The following is a 23,823-nucleotide window of genomic DNA, read 5'->3' on the forward strand; positions in this document are numbered from 1 at the left end:
ACCAAAAAGGATCTGTCTTCCAAAGTAGTAAAACCACACAGCTTTCCAAACAGAATATTTTATCAACTCCATAAATTTAGACACTACAGAACTTTTTTCAGCTTACTTGGTTTAAAATGGAAGCAAAGGGTTTTGAAACGCTTGTTTATGTGCCTCAAAATAATTATGGATTTGGATATTTTATTCTTTGAGGTAGGAGATATGTTCCCTTTATGCCTTGAATGCAAAAGTGAAATGGCCATCACTTCAACAACCACTGCAACAGGTTGCCTACTATGCTGAAAAATGCTGACCAAATACACTCGCCTGTCTCCATGTAAACACCCATAGCCTTTGAATTCAATCAGCAGGCCAGCTATCCACAAGTTCTACACTACTTCATGAAAATGTAACTATCTACAGAAGATCTTCACAGAGGATTCTTGTTAACAGTGATAGGATTTACTGGATTTATTCATTTTCAGAAGAGAGCTCCCCATTTTTCACCACGAGATAATTAATAGATTCCTTCTAATATTCTGCAGGCAAAGCATCACACTCTGCAACTTACCACTGAGTTGGCTGAAGTGGATCAGTTCTTCTTTTGAAAGATCACCACCTTTGGAAGGGCTTAGAGATTCTACTTCAGTAAAAGCTGCAATATATAAATGAATAAAGTGTTTTGGGGGCTCCCAAGCATTACCAAAGCAGTGATAAAAAGCAAAAGCTTTGTACAGACAAATGGTCCCTATGAAGAGAAATGGTGTCGGAGCAGATTAAGTCCTTCCCAAAGAATACATCACTCTGGGAGAAATACACATCTGTATTACAGCTATCAGACTGTACTGTAGCCAGGATTGGTGACAACAGGAAGAAAAGTAACGCTAAGAAAAAAAAACATGCAAAGATGATAAAAGCCAGGAACAGCCCTCCCCAAATGCCACCACCTTTCACTTACCTGGAGGGATGTGCAACTTAAAAAGAAGCTTGAGTTTCTCAGTGAAACTTCCATTATACATGGTATCTGTTAGAGGAAAGAGGCAAGACAGTCTGTTCAACTGGACCAAACTTTAAAACGCCCCCTTAACCTAAACAAATACAACCCAGGGAGATTGGAACTGGACATGTGTCCTATCTTACATGGAGTATAATTAGAGACGAAGCTTAAGGAAGGCAGCTGAGCTGCAGCTGAGCCTGGGGTTTGCCTACACTGAGGAAAGAACACTAATAATGTCTATGACTTGCTAAAATGAAGCCACAGCACCAAAGAAATATAGCACTGATGTCTTCTCAGCGTTTTCCCTTAAATTTTTATTTCCTGAACAATACCACTTTGAGAACAAGATGAAAGGAACAGAGTAGTAAGTCAAGAAAACTTTCAGTTCCCCAGAGATATAAGGCATTGCTCGTCTTGCACGATCTGTGTATGAGATGGCTTAGTATGAGGAAGCATTTATCATCAACCAAACAGGCTGGGCAATGAGATCATACCGTTTCCTAATTTTCTGATATTTTCATGGTAAAGCCATATTTAAATTTAATCTCAAATAGGACATTACTCTCCAGGGGATTAATGTCTCAGAAAAGTTACTAGTTTGTAAAGCCTTGTGTTAGCTATTTCATGGTGAAATACAGACAAGAAAATGAGAGCACAGTTCCATAACTTAAAGCCTTTATCATTCACCTAAATAGTGTAGCTCCCACTCTCAAGTTTATAAATACACTTTGAGCATTTGGCTTGCCGTTTGAACAGTCTTCACATTTAATGTCACATTATAAAAATCGGGCTATTTGACCTAAGTTAAGAGACTAGTCTCCTTAGGCTCTTTATATAGTGTATGGAAGGTGATACAGTCCAGGACTACTGCCAAGATGGAGTTCCCTTGTGAATGTGCTACTTATATGTGTTGTTCTCATACCAAGAACACAGGCAAATTGTTTGAAGTTTATAAGGCAATTGGAGCTCTCATCTATCAGTCTGAACGTCCACAATGCAAGTGAGTCTCTGTTTGCACAGTGTGACCAAGGGCTCAAGAGATGACAGAGAACCCTGAATTGCTGGCAATCAATCCGATACTGGTCGAGATACGGCAGACTGGCATCATGATGTTGCAAGGCAGGACTATTTACATTCCAATAACAGGAAAGAAAGTGCTCCTTCTGCAAAAGAAGGATAAAATAGATTTTAGATTTTTCTGAAACAACAACTCTCTCTGGGTGAAAGATGTTGGAAGTTAACTGTGTAATTTGATTTAAAGCTGACATGTAAAACATATGTAGAATCTAGCTTTTACCTCAATTTGTTAAAACTGTTTCACACCCATTACACAGTCCACCATTAAGATGGATGTTTGGTAAGTGAGGAAAATGGCACATTACCTTGAATAATTCATAAAGCTCTTCAAGATCACTAGGACTGAATTTTACATCCTGGGACACAACACGTAGCTGAAACAAAATTAAGACAAAATTAATTAATGAGTCTTCCCTCTTTGGAATAAGCCTGTAGAATAAAGTTATGGGATACTTAACCTTACATTAAAAGACACTGTTTGAATATTCCAGGTTTTGGCACGTTACAATTAGGAGTTAGAATAGAACTTCTTTTTAAAAGCAATCAGAAGATTATAGACTGAAAGAAATAATTTCTCCCAAAAAATGGGACCTCACATTACTTGCATACATGGAGCCTACACTATGAAACCCAGGAGATAAAACTCAATTATTTATAATGATACAACATACAGCTTTCTTTATAATGGGCAAATGCATGTTCAGCTCTCAACAGTGAAGCTGAATCCTCATTTTTTAAACTTAAAAAAAAAAAATTGTTCACAGGTTTTTAAAACAAAGTTAGCTACAAGACCAGGTTCCATCTTCACAATATGTATGTTTTGTAAAATGAAATACAACAGTTATGAACTTAGCACAACCAACAGCATTTAGTATCAGTTGCTACAAGCCACACTTACTACAGAAAGAAGCACTGCTTGTTAAATAGACTAGTATTATCATCAGTTATTGGAAAGGAGCCACTGAAGAAAAAAGGCAAACAAAGGAAGCACCTCGCAACCTCCACCTTCATTCAGGAGTCTGAACTTAAAGGATGATATTGGCAGCTGAAGAGCTACCACACCACACAGGCATTACCGGACATCCACACACACCACAGACAAAAAGCAACTCTTGCTAAATGCAGTACAATAGTGACATTTGGGATTGCTTCCCAGAGTAAAAATGGAAGTGATTGTTTTACTGTAGCACTGTGGACATTTTACAGTGCTCTATGCCTCTAAGAGAAATGCACTAACAATTTAACAACAGCAGATAGAAATATAGGTCAGCCTGTTCCAATCAATGCAAAGGGTCAGAGATATGCCAGCCTTTAGAAGTTGTCTGTGATGGTGTTACTTGTAACGAGACCAGAAGGCCATGCTGTGATTCACAGACTGAAAACATCACAGGCCAAACCTCAGTTAACAGACACCCTGCAGACAAGAAGGATTTCAGCGTATAAAATTATATATTTGGCCCTGGAAAATGTAGCTCTTCTTAGAATTTTCCAACAGAGAACAAATTTTATCAGAGGGAAGGGTTTAGCTCTTCCAAGTCACTCACCACATTCTGCTTGGTCGTAGCTTCTAACGTCTGGATCACATAAAGCCTGTTCCTGCAGCGCATGCTCTGAACATCCTCATAGCGAATATCGCCATATCGCTAAGAAGAAAAGCATTGTTCCATGAAATCAACTATTGCTAGACACATCAAGCAGATATTTTTGTCTTTCTTGCATCTAAGTACAATACAGGTATGGACACAAAGGAAGATCCCAGAAACTCTGAGCAAAAAATCATTTATTAGAGCACTAACATTCTCCCTAAAAAGTGTAACTTTTAAAAGGGCAAGGTGTTTCAAAAAGTGGTGGAGAAAGAAGAAACTGGAGTAGTTCAATGTGTGGGAAGACAAAGGAAGGGATTTTACCATGTGTCGGCTCTATATCCAACTCTGCTATCACATGGTGACTACTGTTGCAGGGTAGCAAAGTCTAAGATGTGTACGTTGTCAGGGCTTGAAGTTCACTCTAGTGAACTTTAGAAATTAGCTAAAGTAATTTCTGAACCATTCCTAGCTACCTCTGGAATTTCTGAAGGACAGGGAAGGTGTCTGAGCATTGGAGTAGAATAAATACATTTACCTTTACAGAAAAGTGGGATAGTAGGCAAAAACTAGAAACAAAGTCCCAGAGAAATCATGGAACAAATTATTAAACAATTAAAATATAAAAAGAAACAGATAAGAGAAATCAAAATGGGCCAACATTCTTTATCAAGATCATGTGAAATCAATTTAATTTCCTCACATGAGGAAATTCAGTCTAGTGTGTAGAACTGAAGCAGCAGATAGGATACATCTTTACTTCTGTAAGGTTTTTGACACCCTTCAGCAACACACGCAACCAGGAAGACATGGCCTAACCACGATCACCACGCGCACAACTGGTCCTAATAACAAACTTTGCGAACAAATGAGTGATAAAACACCAAACTAGGCAGGACTTTCAGAAGTTTTTCCACAGTGTGTTTTGTTCCCATTTTCGGCAATGCACTTTAAACAAGATATGAAAAACTGGAACACAGTCATAAAGAGTCTGAGCACATAAGCTTTGAGGAAAGGTTAGAGGAACTGGTTGTGTTGAATCTAGAAAAAGAAAAGACCAGAGTTGAAAGGGTAAGTGATGAACAACAACCTGCGGAGAAAACTGCAATTGACTATCCTCAATAGCACTTTTTGAGCATCCAAGAGGAAATATACTGGATATTAGGATATTTTCTGACAAGGGCAGGGAAACCCTACAATGGGCTAAAGTTTTTGCAGATTCTCTTTTGTTGAAGAGTTTTAACAACGTTAGACATTTTTTAAGGATGATCTGGGTGTATGCTGGACAGGGAGCTGAACTGGATGACCTGTGGAGTTCTCTTCCAGAACTGTATTTCTATGTTCCTGTGAAGACAACTACCAGCATACTTCTCACTTGGAACAAAGAGGAAGCAGAGAGAAATTGCATCTCTGAATCATAACTCATTCACTGGTCTGGCTTCTGGGCACTGATATTGTGCAATGGCCTCAGTAAGAATACAAACAAGATGTATAATCTAATTCTGAATTAGTGTGATGTGATAAAATGTTACACGTTCTTCCATACACTAGTTAAACATGACTTCTTCATATCTGATTAGACTGCCAAAGAATGAGTCTTGCATTTGCACCTGAGTCATAAAGGCATGAAACTGGACATCATTTTAAAATTCAACTCCATATCTTTTCACTTAATCTCATTTATCTTGTGAACACCCATGCAAAGCAACAGTATCACAAAGAACATCTCTGTTCACTTATTCATGATTTGTAACTAGACCTATCTGCAGAATGACAACTCTCCATTGCAGCAATCTTCCCATTTCAAAATTTGTTTTATTTTACTTCCACAGTGATATGAAAAGAAAACCCTTCACGCGAACAGAACTGTGTTGAAATTAACTGTCTGGTCAAAATGAGAAGAAGGAAATTGACTCTCACTTTGTATCAGCAGTTCTCAAACAAAGGGTTGTGACACTTACCAGTGTTGAAGAAATTCAGTTTCAACTGAAGATAAAAATTTGCATCCAAAAATGGGGCTATGAGATAGAAATGGGGATACGGGCCTAGGAACAGGGCTGTCAACTTGGAAGTGGGAGATTCAGATTCAAGGATCTGCCCGAACCGATGTTCAAAAGCCATACCAAATCAGAGGCTATTGCTTTGGTCTGCCTGTGAAGGCAGGGGAAGAAGAAAGGGAGTTTCTTTTGCTTTGTCTTTCAGTACTGATTCCACCTCTGTGAAAGCTTCAGCTTACACTTCAGAATGCAATATACAGCACTTCATTATCTACCATCCCTGTTCTTTATTCTGCAAGTATTCATCCTCACTATGAGATCGCACCATGACAAGAAAGACCCATAATACTTTGCAACTCTTCTTACAAGAATCTTAAAGCGTTTTACAAATATGAGTCTTCAGTATAACATTCTTGTGAAACAATACTGATAGCAGAAGCACAGACTTTTTATATGATTAGCCCAATGCTATAAAGACACTTCAAGAGAACTTGAATTTCTGATTCTTGTCTTTGTTCACCCCACTAAAGGCAAAGCCCTCTTTTCCATAAAAATCAAAAGAGACAGTTCCTAAATTATAAAAATTACAGTTAATTAATCTTTTCTCAGTCAAGGCCAGGACATTTTTCCAAGAGAGATGTATTGTGGATCTTTCACTAGAAACATATGACTGAGAATCAGAAAATAAAAAAAATTTATCATATAGATAAAAGAAACCAGCTAATAGAAAAAACAAAATGTGAACAAATCTTTTCTCTCAGCTTGCCTTTCACTTCAGGTGGGCTGAGCAGAGACCTATCTACAAGTGGATTAATACCCTGACAAAAATCATGCCAAAGAAGGAAACGCCTCATGAAAATCTGCGGACAAAAGGAGAAGGAGAAGTCAGACCTATTTCCTCCCCAATGCAGAGCTGCAAAGCTAGACACTGCAGAAATCAAACTTGCAAATTGAAAGAAAGTGCTAAAAGATCATAACAGGTCTTCCTCACCCAGCACATCTCTAAACATTCATTTAACCCATACAAGAAACTACTCAAGTACACAGTTTCCTGCACTGGTGGTTATGTCAAAGGTTACCACTATCTGCCATGTGCAGTAATCACTCTCAAATTAGTAAATGCAAGGGCTGTTTCTGCTGTACTTTGTCATTTAGTTGACATACTAATAAAGTGAATGAGGGATGGCAATACATGACTTGTGATGAACCTAGGGAACTCCACTCAGGACAGCCTAGCAAGCACATTCCAGGCAGTTAAAAAACCAAAACAATACAAAAACAAACCTATCCCATAGCCTATAAGGTTTTCAGTGAGGCTCAACAAAACACAGAGCCCAGTTTCTACCAAGCTAGAGAGATTTTCTACTCTAGTTTGTACAGTGCAGCTGCACTATTTTTAACGTAGCCCATGCAACGTAAACACTGCATGGGATGCGAAAACATACCCACAAGAACACATACTTCATTTGACTCTCGGATCAAATCAGTAATGTCCACTTTTGGATGGTCGCTCTTTGTATCGCTGAGGCTGGAGCCCTGCTGCACAGCTGGAGGCAAAGGACTGTCTTTGTTAGTGACACTGTCAAAAAATCTGCACAAACAAACACACGAGAAATCAGCAGGAACCAGTTTATCACAACAAAACGATAACATCAGCATCTACTGAAGAAAAAGTGCGCAGAGAATGGGAAATAGCAAAGAATATCAGCATGAGTAGCACAAATATGCTTGTAATAGTAGCAAAGATATAAAAACCATGGGAACCAGCTACCCAGAGAAGGTTGTAGAGCTTCTAGCCTTGGAGTTTTTAAGACCCAGCTAGACAATAACATGGCTGGTCTGATCTAGTGCTAGCAGTAATCCTCTTTTGACTGGGAAGTTAAGACTAGAGACTTGCCAAGGTCCCTTCCACTCCACATTCCCCTGGTTCTCTAATCCATCTAGCAAGGTTGTACTACACAACTGGGAGAGAGGAAAAGAGGCTTGTCCTGTGACTGAGGCAGTCTTAATTCCCTCAGATACATAAGCCAAGCCATGCCTGATCTGCACTTATTCATCATACCTACATAACCAGCCTAAATAGATCCATTATGGACGCTGCCCAATTCCGTTGTCAACATCGAGGAACACATATCTACAGACTGATAGCTTCCTTTTTGTTGAGGAGAGGCAAACTACTGTAATCATTTTTTAAATATACCAGCATGCTGCAGGCTGGATTAACTGTGCAAGGTAAGCGTTACAGCCAGATAAAATGTTGAAAGCAAGGGTTCAAAAGGAGTTTGTAATAATCATCAAAATCTTGGGAAACAGCAGCTTGTTTGGTTCAAGTGAAAATTAAAATTTCACCACACTTCCAGATTTTAAATTTTAATATATTTAAAGTGGGTGAATGTGCTCTTACTGTTAGTTTTTGTAAGTGTTAAATATTTAAATAAGTACAGTTTATAGAGTACAGCTAGGGTTTACAATAAATACCAGGCTGCATGGTCTCTTATAATAAAAATTACATTCTCCTCATTAATTCTGTAGCTCCTACTCTACTCAAACATGCAACATTTAGAAGTCTCACTAAAAGGAAATTCTTATTATCAGTTCTTAACAGTCATAACTTGGCGACTCCTATAGCACAGTCATTTTGCTGTTTTAATACTCCATGATACACAATCACAGCAGCAACAACAGAATTTAGGTAGGTAGTGAAGCAAACACTGTGCAAGTTTTGCTTGCAATACATCAGTTTAAAATGCACTTTATGTTGCATATTTGAATTTATTCTTCAAATGCTAGTCTAAAACAAACATCTGGTCATGATTGTCCTCATTGCAATTTTTTTGTCTTATTTCTATTTTAAGCCATTAGCAGCAGAGGAGCCAGTAGCCTAAACTACAAGAACTGAGCTGTAGAATTTGTTGTCATTAAGTTGAGGACCTGTTTGGAACGGTCTTAGTGTGCTCTAGATTACCTCATCATTAAGGAAAGCCACCTTCTATAAGTGATATACATTCCAGGCAAAAGACACATTGCTTTTACTTTAAAATACACAAAATGGCAATGGTTTTAGAAGAACTTTAATGGAGGATGGGTTCAGAGGATCCAGGCACACTTTCCAGCCACCCCTTCCAGAATTTCGGCCCGAGATGAACACTTAATTCCTTTGAAGCCTTTGGAAGTCTTGGCCAGATGCCTTCTCAGCTGCCCCAGAATGACTTATCTATTTGCAATTATAGCAGCTGCTACGCAACCCATAAGAATAACAGTTACACTGATACCTGTTGAGAACAGTGACTGCTTCTGCATCATCCTTACAAGTTAGCAACTTCTCCATGTTGTATTCCAGCACTGCGAGACCCAGCTGCAAGATTGCCTTTATCCCATCATAGAAGAAACAGTCCACCACATTGACTGCACTTTCAATAGGCAGCACACTGATAAAAAGGGTAAGGAACCAGGAGAGAGAGACCGAGGAGAAAAAAGTCATGTCCGTCATGTGGTCTGTCAACTGAGGCAGATGAACCCTGATGAGCTCCTCAAACACTGCCTGATCTACCAAGGCACCTGCAGGGAAAGGATAACAAAACCACCACCCAAATCTTAATACAGAGAAGCATACTTTTCTCAGAACACCGGCCAGAAATCAAGCCCCTGTCCTAACGCAACTTTGTTGTAAAAGCAAACACAGGCCTAGCTGCATGGAACCACCGGCTTTGCTCCCTATGCCGGGAGCTATGCACTCTGTGCATGGGTCCAGAGCCTTGCTGCATGCTGTAAAGTGTGTTAGCGCTTTTGTGGGTGCGTGGCTACTTCCAATGATTCTCCTGACAGCCAATACACCCTCTCTGCAATTAGAGAGAAACTTCGTGTCCAATTTTCTTCTAGCATACACACCTGCAAGTACTGAGTATAAGATCGAAGAGTACGTCTGGACCTGGAGTAACTCTTTTTCCTTTATTTAAGCTGACTAAGTTTCAAATAAATAGTATGAATTGCAGTTATAATTCCAAAAGAACAGTATAATAGTCTAATTGACTACTTTCTGAGTAGTTATGCCTAGACTAATGACAATATCTGAAAATCATATCCAATCCTGCTTAAGGAGAAGTCTTGGGACTTTCTCTGTAACTTCCATTTTCTACTTCACAATACTGAACCAAATGCAACAGTTTCTCTCCCCTGTTCAGCCTTCTGCTCATTCCTTACATTTATTCTTAAAGAATGATCATTTTGGAGGGCCACGAAAATGATCTGAGGGCTGGGACACCTCTCCTACGAGGACAGGCTGAGAGAGTTGGGGTTGTTCAGCCTGGAGAAGAGAAGGCTGCGGGGAGACCTTATAGCAGCTTTCCAGTACTTAAAGGTGGCCTATAGGAAAGATGGGGACAGAATTTTTAGCAAGGCCTGTTGTGACAGGACAAGGAGCAATGGTTTTAAACTAAAGAGGGTAGATTCAGACTAGTTATAAGGAAGGAATTTTTTACAATGAGGGTGGTGAAACACTGGAACAGGTTGCCCAGAGAGGTGGTTGATGCCCCATCCCTGGAAACATTCAAGGTCAGGTTGGACGGGGCTCTGAGCACCCTGATCTAGTTAAAGATGTCCCTGTTCATTGCAGGGGGGTTGGACTAGATGACCTGTAAAGGTCCCTTCCAATCCAAAGCATTCTGTGATTCTATACATTCAATTCTAAATAGATAAAAAGACAGACAGATGTTACCAATTATTCGACGATTGAAATAATCAGGTAGCATTCTTTCACACACAGCAACCAAAAGCCAGAATGCTTCCTCCTCTTTAGCATACAGCAGAAGTACCGATGTCAAAATATTCATCGCCTGTAACGTTTAAACAGGAAAGGAAGCATTTACAAGGAAAGATGGTGAAAACACAACTGTTGTCATTTGCTAAAATTTATACTTCTGAAAGCACTTTACAGCCATACCCAGTATAAGACTTCTACATCTATATTATTAAATAGAGAGCATAGTATTTAAACTACATAAAAATACTTTTAATTGCTAAAAGTCTAGTAAGAATGCAAAGGCATATATGAAGTGGACATGACAGCATTTATCCACAAATTCAAGTACAATGTAAAAACTCATGTTACACAGTAGGATGAAATGCGCAGTGGTTCACGTACTTTGCTCAAGAAACCATTACATATTTATGTGATTGAATTTATGAGGTGCCACTATACTGCCATCATGAGCTAATATTTAGACAACCAACACTAAGAGTCTCAAAACTGCTGTACCTGACAATATCCAATTTGGGGATTCCTGTATGCATAAGCTGTAAGAACTCTCCTGAGTGCAGAAATTCCTGTGTCGCTTTGAAAAGCAGGATGCTCAGGTAAGGAGCGACGCAAATCTCGTTCAATTTCATCAGTAGCTAAAGTGCACGTTCCTAAGGACTTTTCCACCAACTCAGTGTAATAACCAGGGTTGGATGCCATATCATTTACAGCACCTGCCAATACATGGTTTTGCACAGTATTAGAGAACAACAATAAAGTATCTACATGATTGTCTGCAATTTATATAAAAATTTTTGGTGACTACTGAGGTACTTCATGAATCTCCAGATGTTACTGCAGTAATGTATCAGAGTAATTCTACTGAAATTAATGGAATTACTCTGAAATGAAAACAGAAAAGCGAAATAAAATAAGGCTTGGAAGAATTCTAAGTCACTTTCCATTATAAAGTTGATTTTTACTTACTTTTTTGTTTCATGGGGGTGGGGGGAAGCTTCCTTTCACCTACAATTTTACCCAAGTTTTCTGGCAAACACAATACCTTTCCATTTGCAGAGCTGGAAACAGATTAGAAAAACTAGGCAAAGGACTGATATTTACCCAATTAATTCCATAACTTTTATGTCAACACCTTCCAAGACAGAGATATTGGTCTGGTAACAGAAGCATAAATGCCTATGTAAATGCTCAAAGAACACTAGCAAAGATAAATCCATGTTCACATGTCCTCAAAAGGAACTACCATACAGTAGGCTGAATGAAGAGTATAAAATGCATTTGTTAAGATAAACAGATCCTCTGGAACAGCAGAAAGCTCTGCCCAGGGGAACACCATGAGTACAGCTAGCTGATAAGGTCCTGGGTGGCTCCTCAAAATCTGCAGCTCGTTTTCTGAATCTGACACAGGTTTCCTGTATGACCCTCATCAAGTCAGTGGCTGCTGCTTTTCTAAGTGTTTCAGTGAACAGGAATAGAAAGTGCACAGAGGTGTTGTCAAGCAGTGTCTTAATTCCCGGGACCTCCATTTCCTCAAGTTAAATGCTCTGACACAGGTGTGCTCTACAGAAGAAAGCCACAAAAGCACATTCAGAGCTTTGGCAAGAGATCCCATATGTGTAAGAAAGTCCACAATTCCTGTACATCTCACTCTTTAAACCAAGCAAGAGTGTACAGCAAAGAGCTGCCGATAACTGGGGCCAAATTCTCTGCCAGGAAAATTTTTTTTTTTTGTGTCTGGTAACGCTATCTTCTCAGAAAGCTTAAATCAAAACAATTGAAACACAGTCCCACAAACACGCTTCTCTTTTTAGCAAGTAAAGAGGCTTTGCTGAAACTGATTGTCCCCTGGAACAGCATGTATTCTTATTGTTATTTTCCAATCGAGTTTGTTGTCAAAGAAGCGGTGCAGGTTTAGTTTGAATCAATGCAAAACGATTATCCTGTTCATCATTCTGAAGTGTCTTTCTTCAGAAAGATTTGGAAAAATTACCAGAGGTAAGAGTATTTTTTTGTCAGACTACATTCAGTCAGTAACTAGAACATCCATATAGTAGAGTTCACAAAATGAATCGGTTATACTTGCTATGCAATACCTGAAAAGAGTAGCCAGAGCTCTCCTCTTAATGCCTCTGGGATCCCTCTTACAACTAGGTCGCGAGTCTTCTTTGTTCGAAACATACTGACACCATGTCCACGTTCGACAAAGAGGATGTTCCAGGACTGTTCTTTCATTTTTTCTTTCAACTATGAAAAGCAGAAGACAACAAGCATTAAGGCAACTGGAAAACTTTCCTCATGTTTCAGAGAACAGACCCAAATTTTGCTCTCAGTTATATTGATATATAAACTGGAAATGACAGCATTGGCATCCATATTGATATGTGAAATGAATGCTGATGTAAATCAGAGCAAAATCTAACCTGTGCATAGTATAAGTTTGGCATACGATGCAATCTCCTACATGACCTACTATTCTTTAAAGTATATTATTACAAGAATGTTTATTCCAGATCAGACAAAAGGTAAACCCAATCCAGTATTCCATCTGACAGAAACCAACAGTAAGTGCCACAGGACAGTAAGGTCAGGCAAACATCTGCAAAATCCTCCTCCATCCTCCAGCAAATAGAAGCACAGGCACCTACCTCCTCAGCGGCGGCAATCTCTCTGAATTTAACACCACACAGCAGATTTTTCCCTGCAAATTGTTTTCTGAACCCAGACAAGCCTGCCACCTTCTAACTTCACTTGAAGCCCTCTTGTTGCTGTATTAAGACAGCAAACAATCACTCCCTTTCACCTTTTTCAAGCCACTCCTAAGTTCAGCTTTTTCCTTACTTCCCACTTGAGCATGATTCCAACCTGTAAACAGCAATAACTGTATGCAAGCTGGATTTTCCTTTTAAATTACATCATCACCATCTATTTGTTATGTTTTATTGTTCACTATTCTGCTAAACTTTTTTTTTTTTTAAAGTCGATAGGTAGAGAGCCCTACTTGTTACCTCTAGATTGAACCATTTGCAACTTTGACACCACATCAGCAAAAACTACATTATCAAAGGACCACGAAGCGCTAGGGATTTAAAGGGAGTGAATGCACAGTGATAAAGCAGTAAGACAGCTAGCCAGTGCAAGGTGCAACTGTGCAGACAAATTCTGCCATCATAGTTCTCCTGAGGCGTTCCAAAAATGCACTTCCAGCATAGTGGATAAGAAAATTCAACAGTTGATATCATTCCTATGGCAAAAAATTAGAGGTACATTAAAACTTCCTCTTGTAAGATCTTTTTCAGCTATTTCCATGTAGAAAAAAAAATAATATATATATGTTTGTATGATACATACATACAAACAAATCTGCTTATTGTAACTTGGGCCAATTTTAAAATATCCCATTTTTTGTTGCTGCTTTGTGATAAACAGCGTAACATTTTCTTGGTAAAGGGTAAATCAATAGAAGAAGGAAAAAAGATGAAATTGAATGAAAGCAGTAAAAAAGACAACCAGGAAAGACAGGGTGAAGAGAAGGTTCAGATTGCTTATGTGTGGTGGCAGGTTTCTCTGTGCTAATTTGAGAGCTCTAACAAACAAACTATGAGAAAAAGTATTTGGCCATGATGGTGCAATGGAATCGAGCAAGTGATTATTTGCAAAGTCAACACACCCATCACAGATACCTGCTTAATTATTCTGATAAATTAACATACTTCAATTTCAACATATCTATGAACTGTTCTTTGCTAACAGCAATAAAAATGTACTAACTCTGTTACAGATGAAATAATATCCCACAGAAACTCAACAGGCAAAACAGCCTGCTTCCACTTTTGATTCATCATGCTTTGTTGCATTATATTAGTTGACAGATTTGGAACAGAATGGCTACAAATGTATCTGGAAAGCACACAGAGGGATGGCATGAGCACAGTGTCATTATTTTCCCACATTTTCTCAATCTTTCATCAGTTTATTTACATGAGCTCCAAATAGCACTAGGAGAGAATCAATAATCAGGAAAATTTGCAGGAGAACGAAGTCTAGTTGGATTAAGGAGGGGAACTAATAGCTGAAAACACTTATGCCTGTATAGGTTTTACATTTAATCAAATATTTATCCATCAGATAGAACGTTTTTACAAAGTAGCAATTTCTGTCAACCTAGAAGACAACACTGTATGCATCTGACCTTCAGTAGGACCAGCCATGTAAGTAAAACCTGCTTCACAGAATGAAAACTGGCAAAAATTCCCCATTCAGACAAAATTGAAGTCACAGGCTTTTTACCTGCAGAGTAGAAGGAGGCGGAGATAGTAGAAACAGTGAAATAGATCCTTTGTAAAGTACAAGATTACTAATAAACTATTGATTATGCACCTAAAATGCAATTCAATTTCTCTGAAGCAAAGCAACTGATGATCAGGTGCTCCAACTCATGCAAGGCTCCAGGGCTGAGACAGGGTGAACACTGCCACTACATTTTCTGTGCATGCAGCAGTAAGATTGAACATTGTTAAAGCAATTAAAGGTGCTGAAATGAAAAGTAGATTTTGTCCACTTTTGTTCAACATACTATAAAAAGCAGAACTTAAAAATCTGGATTCCCTTTTCTCCTGCCCAAAGGGTGCTTATTTTCTGATATTTCTGATATCAAAAATCCCATATCTTAATTTACTGAAAGACTTAATTTTAAAACAAAACCTTTCTGTCTTCTTGCACACACTATGGAGAAGCAAAAATAGGATGTCCTACTGCAAAAACGATTCTAAAGAAACATTCTCCAGAGCATAACTTTGTTAGACAGAAGTCCAAAAGAATGAAGCAAGGAAGAAATTAAGTCAATTTCTTGATAACATTCTCCTTTCTCCCAAAGAGTTTGTAGTGACTTTGTACTTGACAATTCAGATAGATAGGAAACATGTTCACTATCATAAAACAAACAGCCAACTCTTCCCTGAGGGGTGGAAGAGCAGGAGGAATTAGCTCCATGAAGATAAGGCATATCATTATTAAACAAGATGAGCAGAAAATTGAATGGAGCCATGAAGAAGCACCCTGTGGACTCCAAATACAGAAAATGCAGATGAAAGAAGATTGGCAAAGCCCCAGAGGAAATCAGCAGCCTTGCTGGAATACATTCTGAATATACTTCAGTCCTTTACAATTAGATTCCAAAAACTGTTGGCCATTTTATCCTTACCATTTTAGAGTCTAGATTCTCAGCATCCTGAGGATGGTAGACAGTCATTAGGGCTTCTGTATTGACAGTTTTGCTGTTATCCCTCTGACCCATCGTTGACGGTCCCGCATCAAAATCCTTTGGACTGTCAGAGGCAGAACTAGCTGCAACCTTGAAAAAAAATTTAACAGCGGTAGTTATAAATGCCAAACAATCCTTCAAGAAGTAGCACTGATACCAGAAATCATTTTGCTTCTAGACCATCGTTGTTTATGATATGAAGTTACAGGTACTAGATACAAACTTCCAAAATAAATGAAAAACAGCAATCCCTGCTCTGCACAGCTGGGCTTTCAGGAGGCTGCACTTGAAAAAAAAATCCATCTCTACAGCCAAAACCTTAATAATGAAAGGACAAATATTCATAATGAGAACAGTAATAGATAGGGAGGCCTGACCATCCATCACCACTGAAGTCAAAAGAAAAACATTAATTTAAATGGAACCATATACTGAACTATACAGAAATGCTGAGAACATTTAAAAACCAGCATTAGAACCTGGATTGTTTTTCAAAACCTGATGGAAAACAAAGTAAAAGAACCTAGAATAGAATGCATTCACAGTAGCACCATTGTTTAACACATTCTCTTTCATACGGGCAGAGAGTGAGTTATTTTCCCACACCTTGAAATCAGAGGTACATGACTTAGCATGGCACGTCAATATAATGCAGATATAACCCAAAATAAGGTACTCTAAAATGGAATGCCCCTGAGCAGCAGACCTTACCACTCAGGTCTCCCAGGGCTGTGCTGTACCCTTATCAGCTGAGCATGTCTGCTGATATCAAACTATCTTGCTTTTATTACTCATTTTTGCCTTTTAACCCTTAAGAATCGAAATCGCAAGGTAGAGATTTTGCCGATACGCTGATTATTTTCTACCAAAAGGCATTTATTTGTACACTACTCCACTCTTACAACTGTCACTTTAGAGGCTACTCTAAAGTGATTCTATTTAATTTTTTTTTCAGGGGAAAATCTTCAGGGAAGAGATACAGCAACTATAATAAGTAATGCTTGTTAGGGATGTTTTGTCATCACTTTCTTATTTCTCATGCATGAAGCTACACATACAGATTTCTTCACATCTAGAAACAACCTTAAAATCATTCCATCAACTTCCCGAGTCAAATATTCAGCTGGCAAAAACTGACACAGCTACACATTTTACATCAGACTAGTGGACTTTTGTTTTAATGTGAAGGGTCTGAAGGCAACAGATGAGAACATGATTTTTTAAAGAGAAAAAAAAAGATTCAGACAACTTGAAATCTAGAGGTACGGCAGACATTGTTACCCATCTTGTGTCTAGATTCAGGCTTAAATATAAATGTATTCCATTACACAGCAAAACACTGACAACGATACGTGAACTCTTACTAAGACTACACAACCTTATTCCTAGGAACAGGTACTAAGAGATTAGAATTAGCAGAGCAGTTACCTCTGTATTTATGATGTGTTGTGGACTTGAAGTTGCATTGCATTTCATTCTGAGCTTTGCCACAAGCTGTTCGAAATCTCTAACCTCCGTGAAACGAAAAGCTGTTTTTCCTTTGGTACTAATGCTGACTCCTCTGTTGGCTGCATCTGCCTTATCCACCCCTGTGACCTATGGAAGCAAGGATACATAAATTAGACAAGAAATTTTACCAGCTTACTTCTAAAAGAGAAAGACTGTTAAAAATACAGATGTACATGGAACAGTAGTATGAAGCACCACACAAGCAGAATTAGTAATGCAAGTAACAAACTCACTACTTTTAAAGCTCAGTGGTCTGGAGCTATTTTAGCACAAGGTAATAAGTATTACATGATAGATTTTCAACAGAGTACCAAAAATCTTTGAAAAGGTTTTCCCAGCTGTGAGTGCTGAGCTTATTTGAAAATCTTGCCTCCTTCTACCTGCTGAAGCTGTTACTTTTTTTCTTACCATCCGAAAGCAGACAAAACATGGCTTTTGCAAGTAATCAAATGAAACAAGTTTCACAAGAATGAATTTCCACTGAGAATACCCTTTCAAAGACAGCTGTCATAACACATGACAGCTGGAGCTCATTTTAATTGCCATGATGGAACAGTTACAGATTAGAGCAGTTAATACACTTTAATAATGCAAGTACAAGTGAGGCAATCAGGAATAGCTAGACTGACTGCCATTGCTGATGCTTTTACATTGTTAGAGGCAAAGAATGAAAGACCAGTGAAATAAAATAACTCTGCAATACTGTAGAACAAATAGTGAGGGCCTGACAATCCAGAAGAATACATTTAGAGTCAGCTCCTTTAACACTGCCTCTTCTTGTTTTTCACAGGTTACGGAAGCCTCTATTGTTTGCAGGACTACTTATAGACGATCAAATAAATTGCTTTATCTGGGCGGGGAAAATCAAGTTTATTGCTGAAATTAGCTCAGCTCACCCCCCTATGTCAGGTGTCTTGTGTCAGGCAGTATGCACACAGAGTATGTAGAGCAATTGCAGAACCTGGTTAATTCATAGGCTATTGTAAAATATGTCTGTGTGCTGATGAAAAGCTTTGAACACTGGAAGACTGAAATGTAGCGATGTCCCAGATCACATGAAGTCAACAAATGGATGGAGAAGGTTTTTTTCTTCCAGAAGTTATTCCACAGTCTAGCTATAGTACTCTATAGAAATATGAATGCTGTGTCCTTTACAATATGGTCCTTATTCAGTCTGTTGAGACTATCAGCTGTAATGGCATTGATACTTGTTCACTGACAACTGTCAATGGATTTTCCTATAGACTTTTGAACAGATAGCACTGCCTAACCGCTGCAAAAAAAATTGCACTACTGAGCTGAGAAAGAAACATGGCAGAGTGATTACTAATCTTCAAGATCCTCCAGCCTCTCCAATCTTTCCTTTTTATCTTGAGAATCTCTTATGAACTCAACTTCAAGAATTAAGCATAAGCTTTTGCATTTAAAAAACAAAAAAAGTATTAAAAATTTTGGATTCTGTACCCAGCTAGAGAAATCAGAGTAAATAGAAAAGGGAAAGAGAATACAAGGAAGAAAGCTGAAACATGAAAGCAGCTCTATAAACTTATAAACAGAATTCCTACATGCAGTATCCAAGTGTCCTGGTTTCAGCTGAGATAGAGTTAATTTTCTTTATAGTGGCTGGTATGGGGCTATGTTTTGGATTTGTGCTGAGAACAGTGTTGATAATACAGAGATGTTTTAGTTGTTGCTGCACTAGTCAAGGATTTTTCAGCTTCCCGTGCTCTGCCAGGTGCAGAAGAAGCTGGGAGGGGACACAGCCAGGACAGTTGATCCAAACTGACCAAAGGGCTACTCCATACCATATGGTGTCATGCTCAGTATATAAAGCTGGGAAGAAGAAGGAAGGGGGGGACATTTGGAGTGATGGCATTTGTCTTCCCAAGTAACCATTACATGTGATGGAGCCCTGCTTTCCTGGAGATGGCTGAACACCTGCCTGCCCGTGGGAAGTGGTGAATGAATTCCTTGCTTTGCTTTGCTTTGCTTGTGTGCGTGGCTTTTGCTTTACCTATTAAACTGTCTTTATCTCAACCCTTGAGTTTTCTTACTTTTGCTCTTCCAATTCTCTCCCCCATCCCACCGGGGGGGAGTGAGCAAGTGGCTGCGTGGTGCTTAGTTCCTGGCTGGGGCTAAAGCACGACACCAAGGTAGGGGGAAATGTATGACATCACATAAAGAAAGCAGATTCTAATGTAAATCTGCGAAACTGGCATTAAACTACACAAGTGCAAAACTTCTGGTATAGCTGGCTCTGACTCATAGCTTGCATTACCTCTCTTAATGGAATGATTACACTGCACAGGCTGCCATCCTGGCTAGCAAAGCAGATGTAGTTTTCTGAAATGCACATTTTCCCGTGGGTGTTGTAATGACTGAAAGGAACCCATAAGAAGCACTCATGAACTTCCTTCAAGGTCTCTTCTTTGGGTAGCCTGAAGAATGCACTAAACTGCTCACTGTGGGCACGGCTCTCTAGGCCTCTAGATTGAAAACAAAACAAAAAACAGGGTAGGAGAGAGAAAAGAAAAATTAAATAAGTTTAAAATGTCTTTAAAAATACAAAAGTTAAAAATACATTGGGAAAAGACAGTAAAACAATATGCTCTCCCATAATCCGTGGGGTTGATCTGGAGGGTTCAATGTTTTGCTTGAAGAGGCAACAAAGGGCAGGACCACACCTATCTATATACACCCACTTAACAAAATACTGAAAATACTTCACTGAACAGGAATAGATTCAAGCATGTTCTTACACAGTAAAGCACTTTGCTGAATCGGGGCCTACAGGTAGCGCAGAAAAACATACTAATAGCCTAATCCGCTCTGTTGCCCCACCCATCAGAATAGTCCATTTAAACCTAAAGCAAGTTTTGGCTTGACAAAGGGTTATTTAGCTAGAAATGGAGCACATGTTGTAACATCCGCCATGGGCCAATTCTTCACAGATAACTGCAGCCATGAGCAATATTTTGGTTGTAGAGCAACATCCCTCTCCAGCATTGCTACCAAACTGAGGTATCAATTACCCAGGAAATACAACCTAAAATAGATTTTATTATCAGTGTACTATAAAACTAACTTGCCTTTTTTTTTTTTCTTAAATCACAGGTGTATGGAGCTTTACGTAGGGACAATTATTAGCAAAATGCTTTATCTTAATTTCTGATTTTCAGATAGGTAACATTTTCCAACAAAGATTTAGTCCCTTTATGTGAATTGAAATTACATAACAACAGACTTGCTTTTCGTGGTTACTTTTCACAGTAAATAGCTGTGGTCCAGAGATCAACATCTGAACATTTGATTGAGAATTTGGACAGCTCTCTGAGGAAAAGGCAACATTTGCTTCAACAGAAATCAGAACTGAAGAGAAACCTTAAAATTACTACAAGGAATAATCACACACCTTCCTTGAGAAGGAAGGACCCTAACCATCAGGTTACTTACATACACATCTTTCCCACTGCCTAAAATACTGCCGTAAATAAGGAAAGCCATGCACCCATCTGCAACCCATTGATTTTATCACCCATCTCCAGTGGCAGAAAAGCCATCCAGTTATTATTTACACATGTGGGTTAAATGATTTATTCTCCACCTTCTCCTTCCTCATCAGGTCTCTTTGGAGACACTGCAGCTTCGTTCTTGATTTTCTAATTGTAAATGCTGCTAGAACACCTTTTAAAAACACAAACTACTACAAAACCCATAGTTTGAAGACCAGCTCTGAAGGTTTGATCACTTCCTGCCTTCAAATAGACTTTTGATACTGTTTGTTACCAAGTAGCAACAAATTACAATGCCTCACATTGCTTTGATCCCAAATTTTAATGAGACACTTGTTTAAGAGAACACCAGCTTTGCTGACATTTACGTGTCTCCTTGAGACAAGGATTCTCTTCCCCTTTGCCTAAAAAAGTACTGGGCCCAGAGCAGATAGACTGTAAGTAATATATTACCTCTTGGTGATCTGCAGGGGGTCATGAAGGACTAGGTCATTTTCAAATGTCTCCTTGTCAAAAAGTCTCCTAACAGCATAGTTTGCCAGCTGCTCCATGAGAAGGAACGTTTCACTAATGTGCAAAAACATGGAAAAATAGTGATCTTCCCCACGGGAGCACACATGAATGCTCTCTGTCAGAATCACATTGGAATTCTTCTCAAGTTTTGATATTTCATCCCAGGAGATAATAAGTTTTACTGAAAATACAAATATAAGCAGATGTGAGTAACTTCTCGTTAGCTGCTACCCTCGTATTAAAAAAAGAAAAGTAGTAAACAGCACTCATGAAATATAATTAAGCAATATAGTTAAAAGATAGTACACTTGGAAAGGGCTACAAACTCATAAGCACAAAAACCACTCTCTTCACAATTCCTATAAAGTAATTCCATTAGAAAGAATTTTATAGCAAGAAAAACATTAAAGACACACCATGTATGAAAATACAAGCTTACATCACCTTTTCTTCGCTCTCATGTGAAACTGCAAATTGCAAACAAACACTGTCATATAAGCTACACCACTTTAACAGTTTACCAATAGGGCTTCTTAAAGTAAATCAATAAATAATGTATTGGCATTTAGAGGAACCGTGCCCATTAGCTATGACATTTCCCAATACAAATGAAAATTAGCTTAGAAAGGATCCTACTTTCTTTATGCTTTCTAGTTTTCACATAAACACAGCTAGAGCTCACACTATTAGAGGCATTTGTTTGGGCATTTCAAACTAATGTTACACAGGAAAAAAAAGATATGTGCAATCATCACCAGTGCATAGTGCACCCATGTGAAATATTAAGTCTGTGTGTGAAGAAATAACTGTAATCCTCACAGACTGAATTAATATGCAGCATGAACTAAAGATGATGGACAACTTTTAGTTACAGTCAACTGCAATAGGTCTGCCTTCTCTCTGAAGCTTATAGAGAGGAAGAAAACTAATGGACATTGTGTAGTAAGTTACACAAATGTATTCATTTCAATGAAGTATTTTATGTTTGCACTTTTTTCTATTCTGTATTGACATCTGTTCACATGGCAAAATAGCTCCCTTAGGACGTAGGAAGAATTCTTCCAAAGCTGAAAGATAAACAGTAAAATGTGAAGGGACTAGACTTAGTATCGAGGCTTACTTACTTTCTGCTCCCAGCAAAAATGAGTAAAAGCTAAGGAAGTTGGTACTAAGATAAAGCCATCCTTGACAGGGCACTCTGCCCTTCCAATAACTGCATGAGTAATAGGTAACCAACTTCTCCTGCTCCGGTAATCCAAAACACTTTTCAAACTTCATAAGACCTTCACGAAACTTCTCAGGATCATCTTCTTTTACAAAAGAACCTTTTCCCTCTTCAGCAATCAAACCCTAAAACAAAATAACCAGTTACTTTATATGCATCCATGTGGGTGGGTGTCATATACGCACCTGCATACATACAGCGCAGCACTCTCCTAACAGGACAGTAAGTTTTAGAACAGGAAGAATAGTCTGAGGATCAAAACACAGGTCACAAATCAAATGTGCTGTTTCAGACTCATGCACCAAGTTTCCCACACAACTTAGGCAAGACACACATTCCCAGGTCTCCTCTTCTGAAATAGATATATTTTCCTCACTTAATCAAGTGAGGAATTCCTGGGCTAAATATTTAGCATATATAAAGTGAACTGTTGCACCTTCACAAAAATATACCACATACGTCCCAGGCATTATTAAAATTATTGTGAAATAACTTATCAACAGTTTTAGACCACTATCTAAAGGTATCTGGTGTATCATTTACCAAGAAGAGTTTATGTCAAACAACCTTCCTTAACTGTGGGGCAGGTAAACAGGAACAATGGAGTGTGTTGAAATTAACAGCCACATACTACTCAATCAGAAGTATGTAGCATTACGATGCTGTCCTTTGATATTCTCAAGAGGACATATTATTTGTGTACATTTAGAGGAAAAAAATACTTAGCCTTTCCCAATTATGTCATGTGCCTGTTACTTACTCTTATCTTTCCCTGCACAAAGCTCGTAATATCTTCATTTGAATCAAATACTGATAAAGTCTTCATAACATTGTGTTCTAACCAGTTCCAGTGTTCTGTTATTTCTTCTCTGCTGGATCCTGATTGAAAGAGAAAGTTAGTATTACTTTAAATTAGAACACACTTTAATCATTTCACTAAAAATATTAATCAAGAGAATACTTAGCAAATTCCCGATTCACAGAGTAATTTAGATACACGAGTCCAAATCACAAGTCCCAAATTTATTGTCCAGCTCTTGTGTACACTAAAAATGTATTTGGTGTACATTAAAAATGTGCACTGCTGTGTTTTTATCTTTCAAGCCCTTTATGCAGCTATATTTCTAGCCTTTACACCCAGAAGCATCTCAGCTTTGTCAACAATGTGTGGCTTAGCACTGAAGCCGGACTTGGACTGACAGTTCCTTCAGCTCAGCAGTACGTCCCCAACACGGATGGCAGAGCACCGCTAGAACATTCCCAGTCTAGAAGGTGGGAAATGTGAGATCAAATTCATGAGACTAAGAAGAAAATGAAATCTGGGCCTTTGATATTCTTGGCTTTGATCACTGGCCCACAAGAGTTTCCAGAGTAGAACTCCAAGACTCAGACCTGCTGTGCAAATTCCCTTCTAA

The 23,823-nt window shown here is 38.6% G+C and overlaps 1 protein-coding gene across 3 annotated transcripts in view; it reads right to left on the bottom strand.

Annotated features, from left to right (window-relative positions):
- TBC1D8B (TBC1 domain family member 8B) overlaps positions 1–23,823 on the bottom strand; it is a 43,990-nt gene that overhangs the window by 6,069 nt on the left and 14,098 nt on the right. For all 3 annotated transcript variants that reach the window (XM_072876537.1, XM_072876538.1, XM_072876539.1), the window contains exons 3-18: positions 23,169–23,287; positions 22,308–22,533; positions 21,124–21,364; positions 19,437–19,644; positions 17,078–17,245; positions 15,590–15,739; positions 12,483–12,633; positions 10,888–11,102; positions 10,348–10,465; positions 8,906–9,191; positions 7,095–7,224; positions 3,598–3,696; positions 2,359–2,427; positions 1,899–2,139; positions 938–1,003; positions 551–634 (exon numbers count right to left, since the gene is read on the bottom strand). In XM_072876537.1, coding sequence (XP_072732638.1) covers positions 551–634; positions 938–1,003; positions 1,899–2,139; positions 2,359–2,427; positions 3,598–3,696; positions 7,095–7,224; positions 8,906–9,191; positions 10,348–10,465; positions 10,888–11,102; positions 12,483–12,633; positions 15,590–15,739; positions 17,078–17,245; positions 19,437–19,644; positions 21,124–21,364; positions 22,308–22,533; positions 23,169–23,287 — 2,571 coding nt within the window. The remainder of the gene's footprint in view (positions 1–550; positions 635–937; positions 1,004–1,898; positions 2,140–2,358; positions 2,428–3,597; positions 3,697–7,094; positions 7,225–8,905; positions 9,192–10,347; positions 10,466–10,887; positions 11,103–12,482; positions 12,634–15,589; positions 15,740–17,077; positions 17,246–19,436; positions 19,645–21,123; positions 21,365–22,307; positions 22,534–23,168; positions 23,288–23,823) is intronic.

This window comes from Ciconia boyciana, chromosome 12, assembly GCF_034638445.1.
Source record: "Ciconia boyciana chromosome 12, ASM3463844v1, whole genome shotgun sequence".
Taxonomy (NCBI): Eukaryota; Metazoa; Chordata; class Aves; order Ciconiiformes; family Ciconiidae; genus Ciconia; species Ciconia boyciana.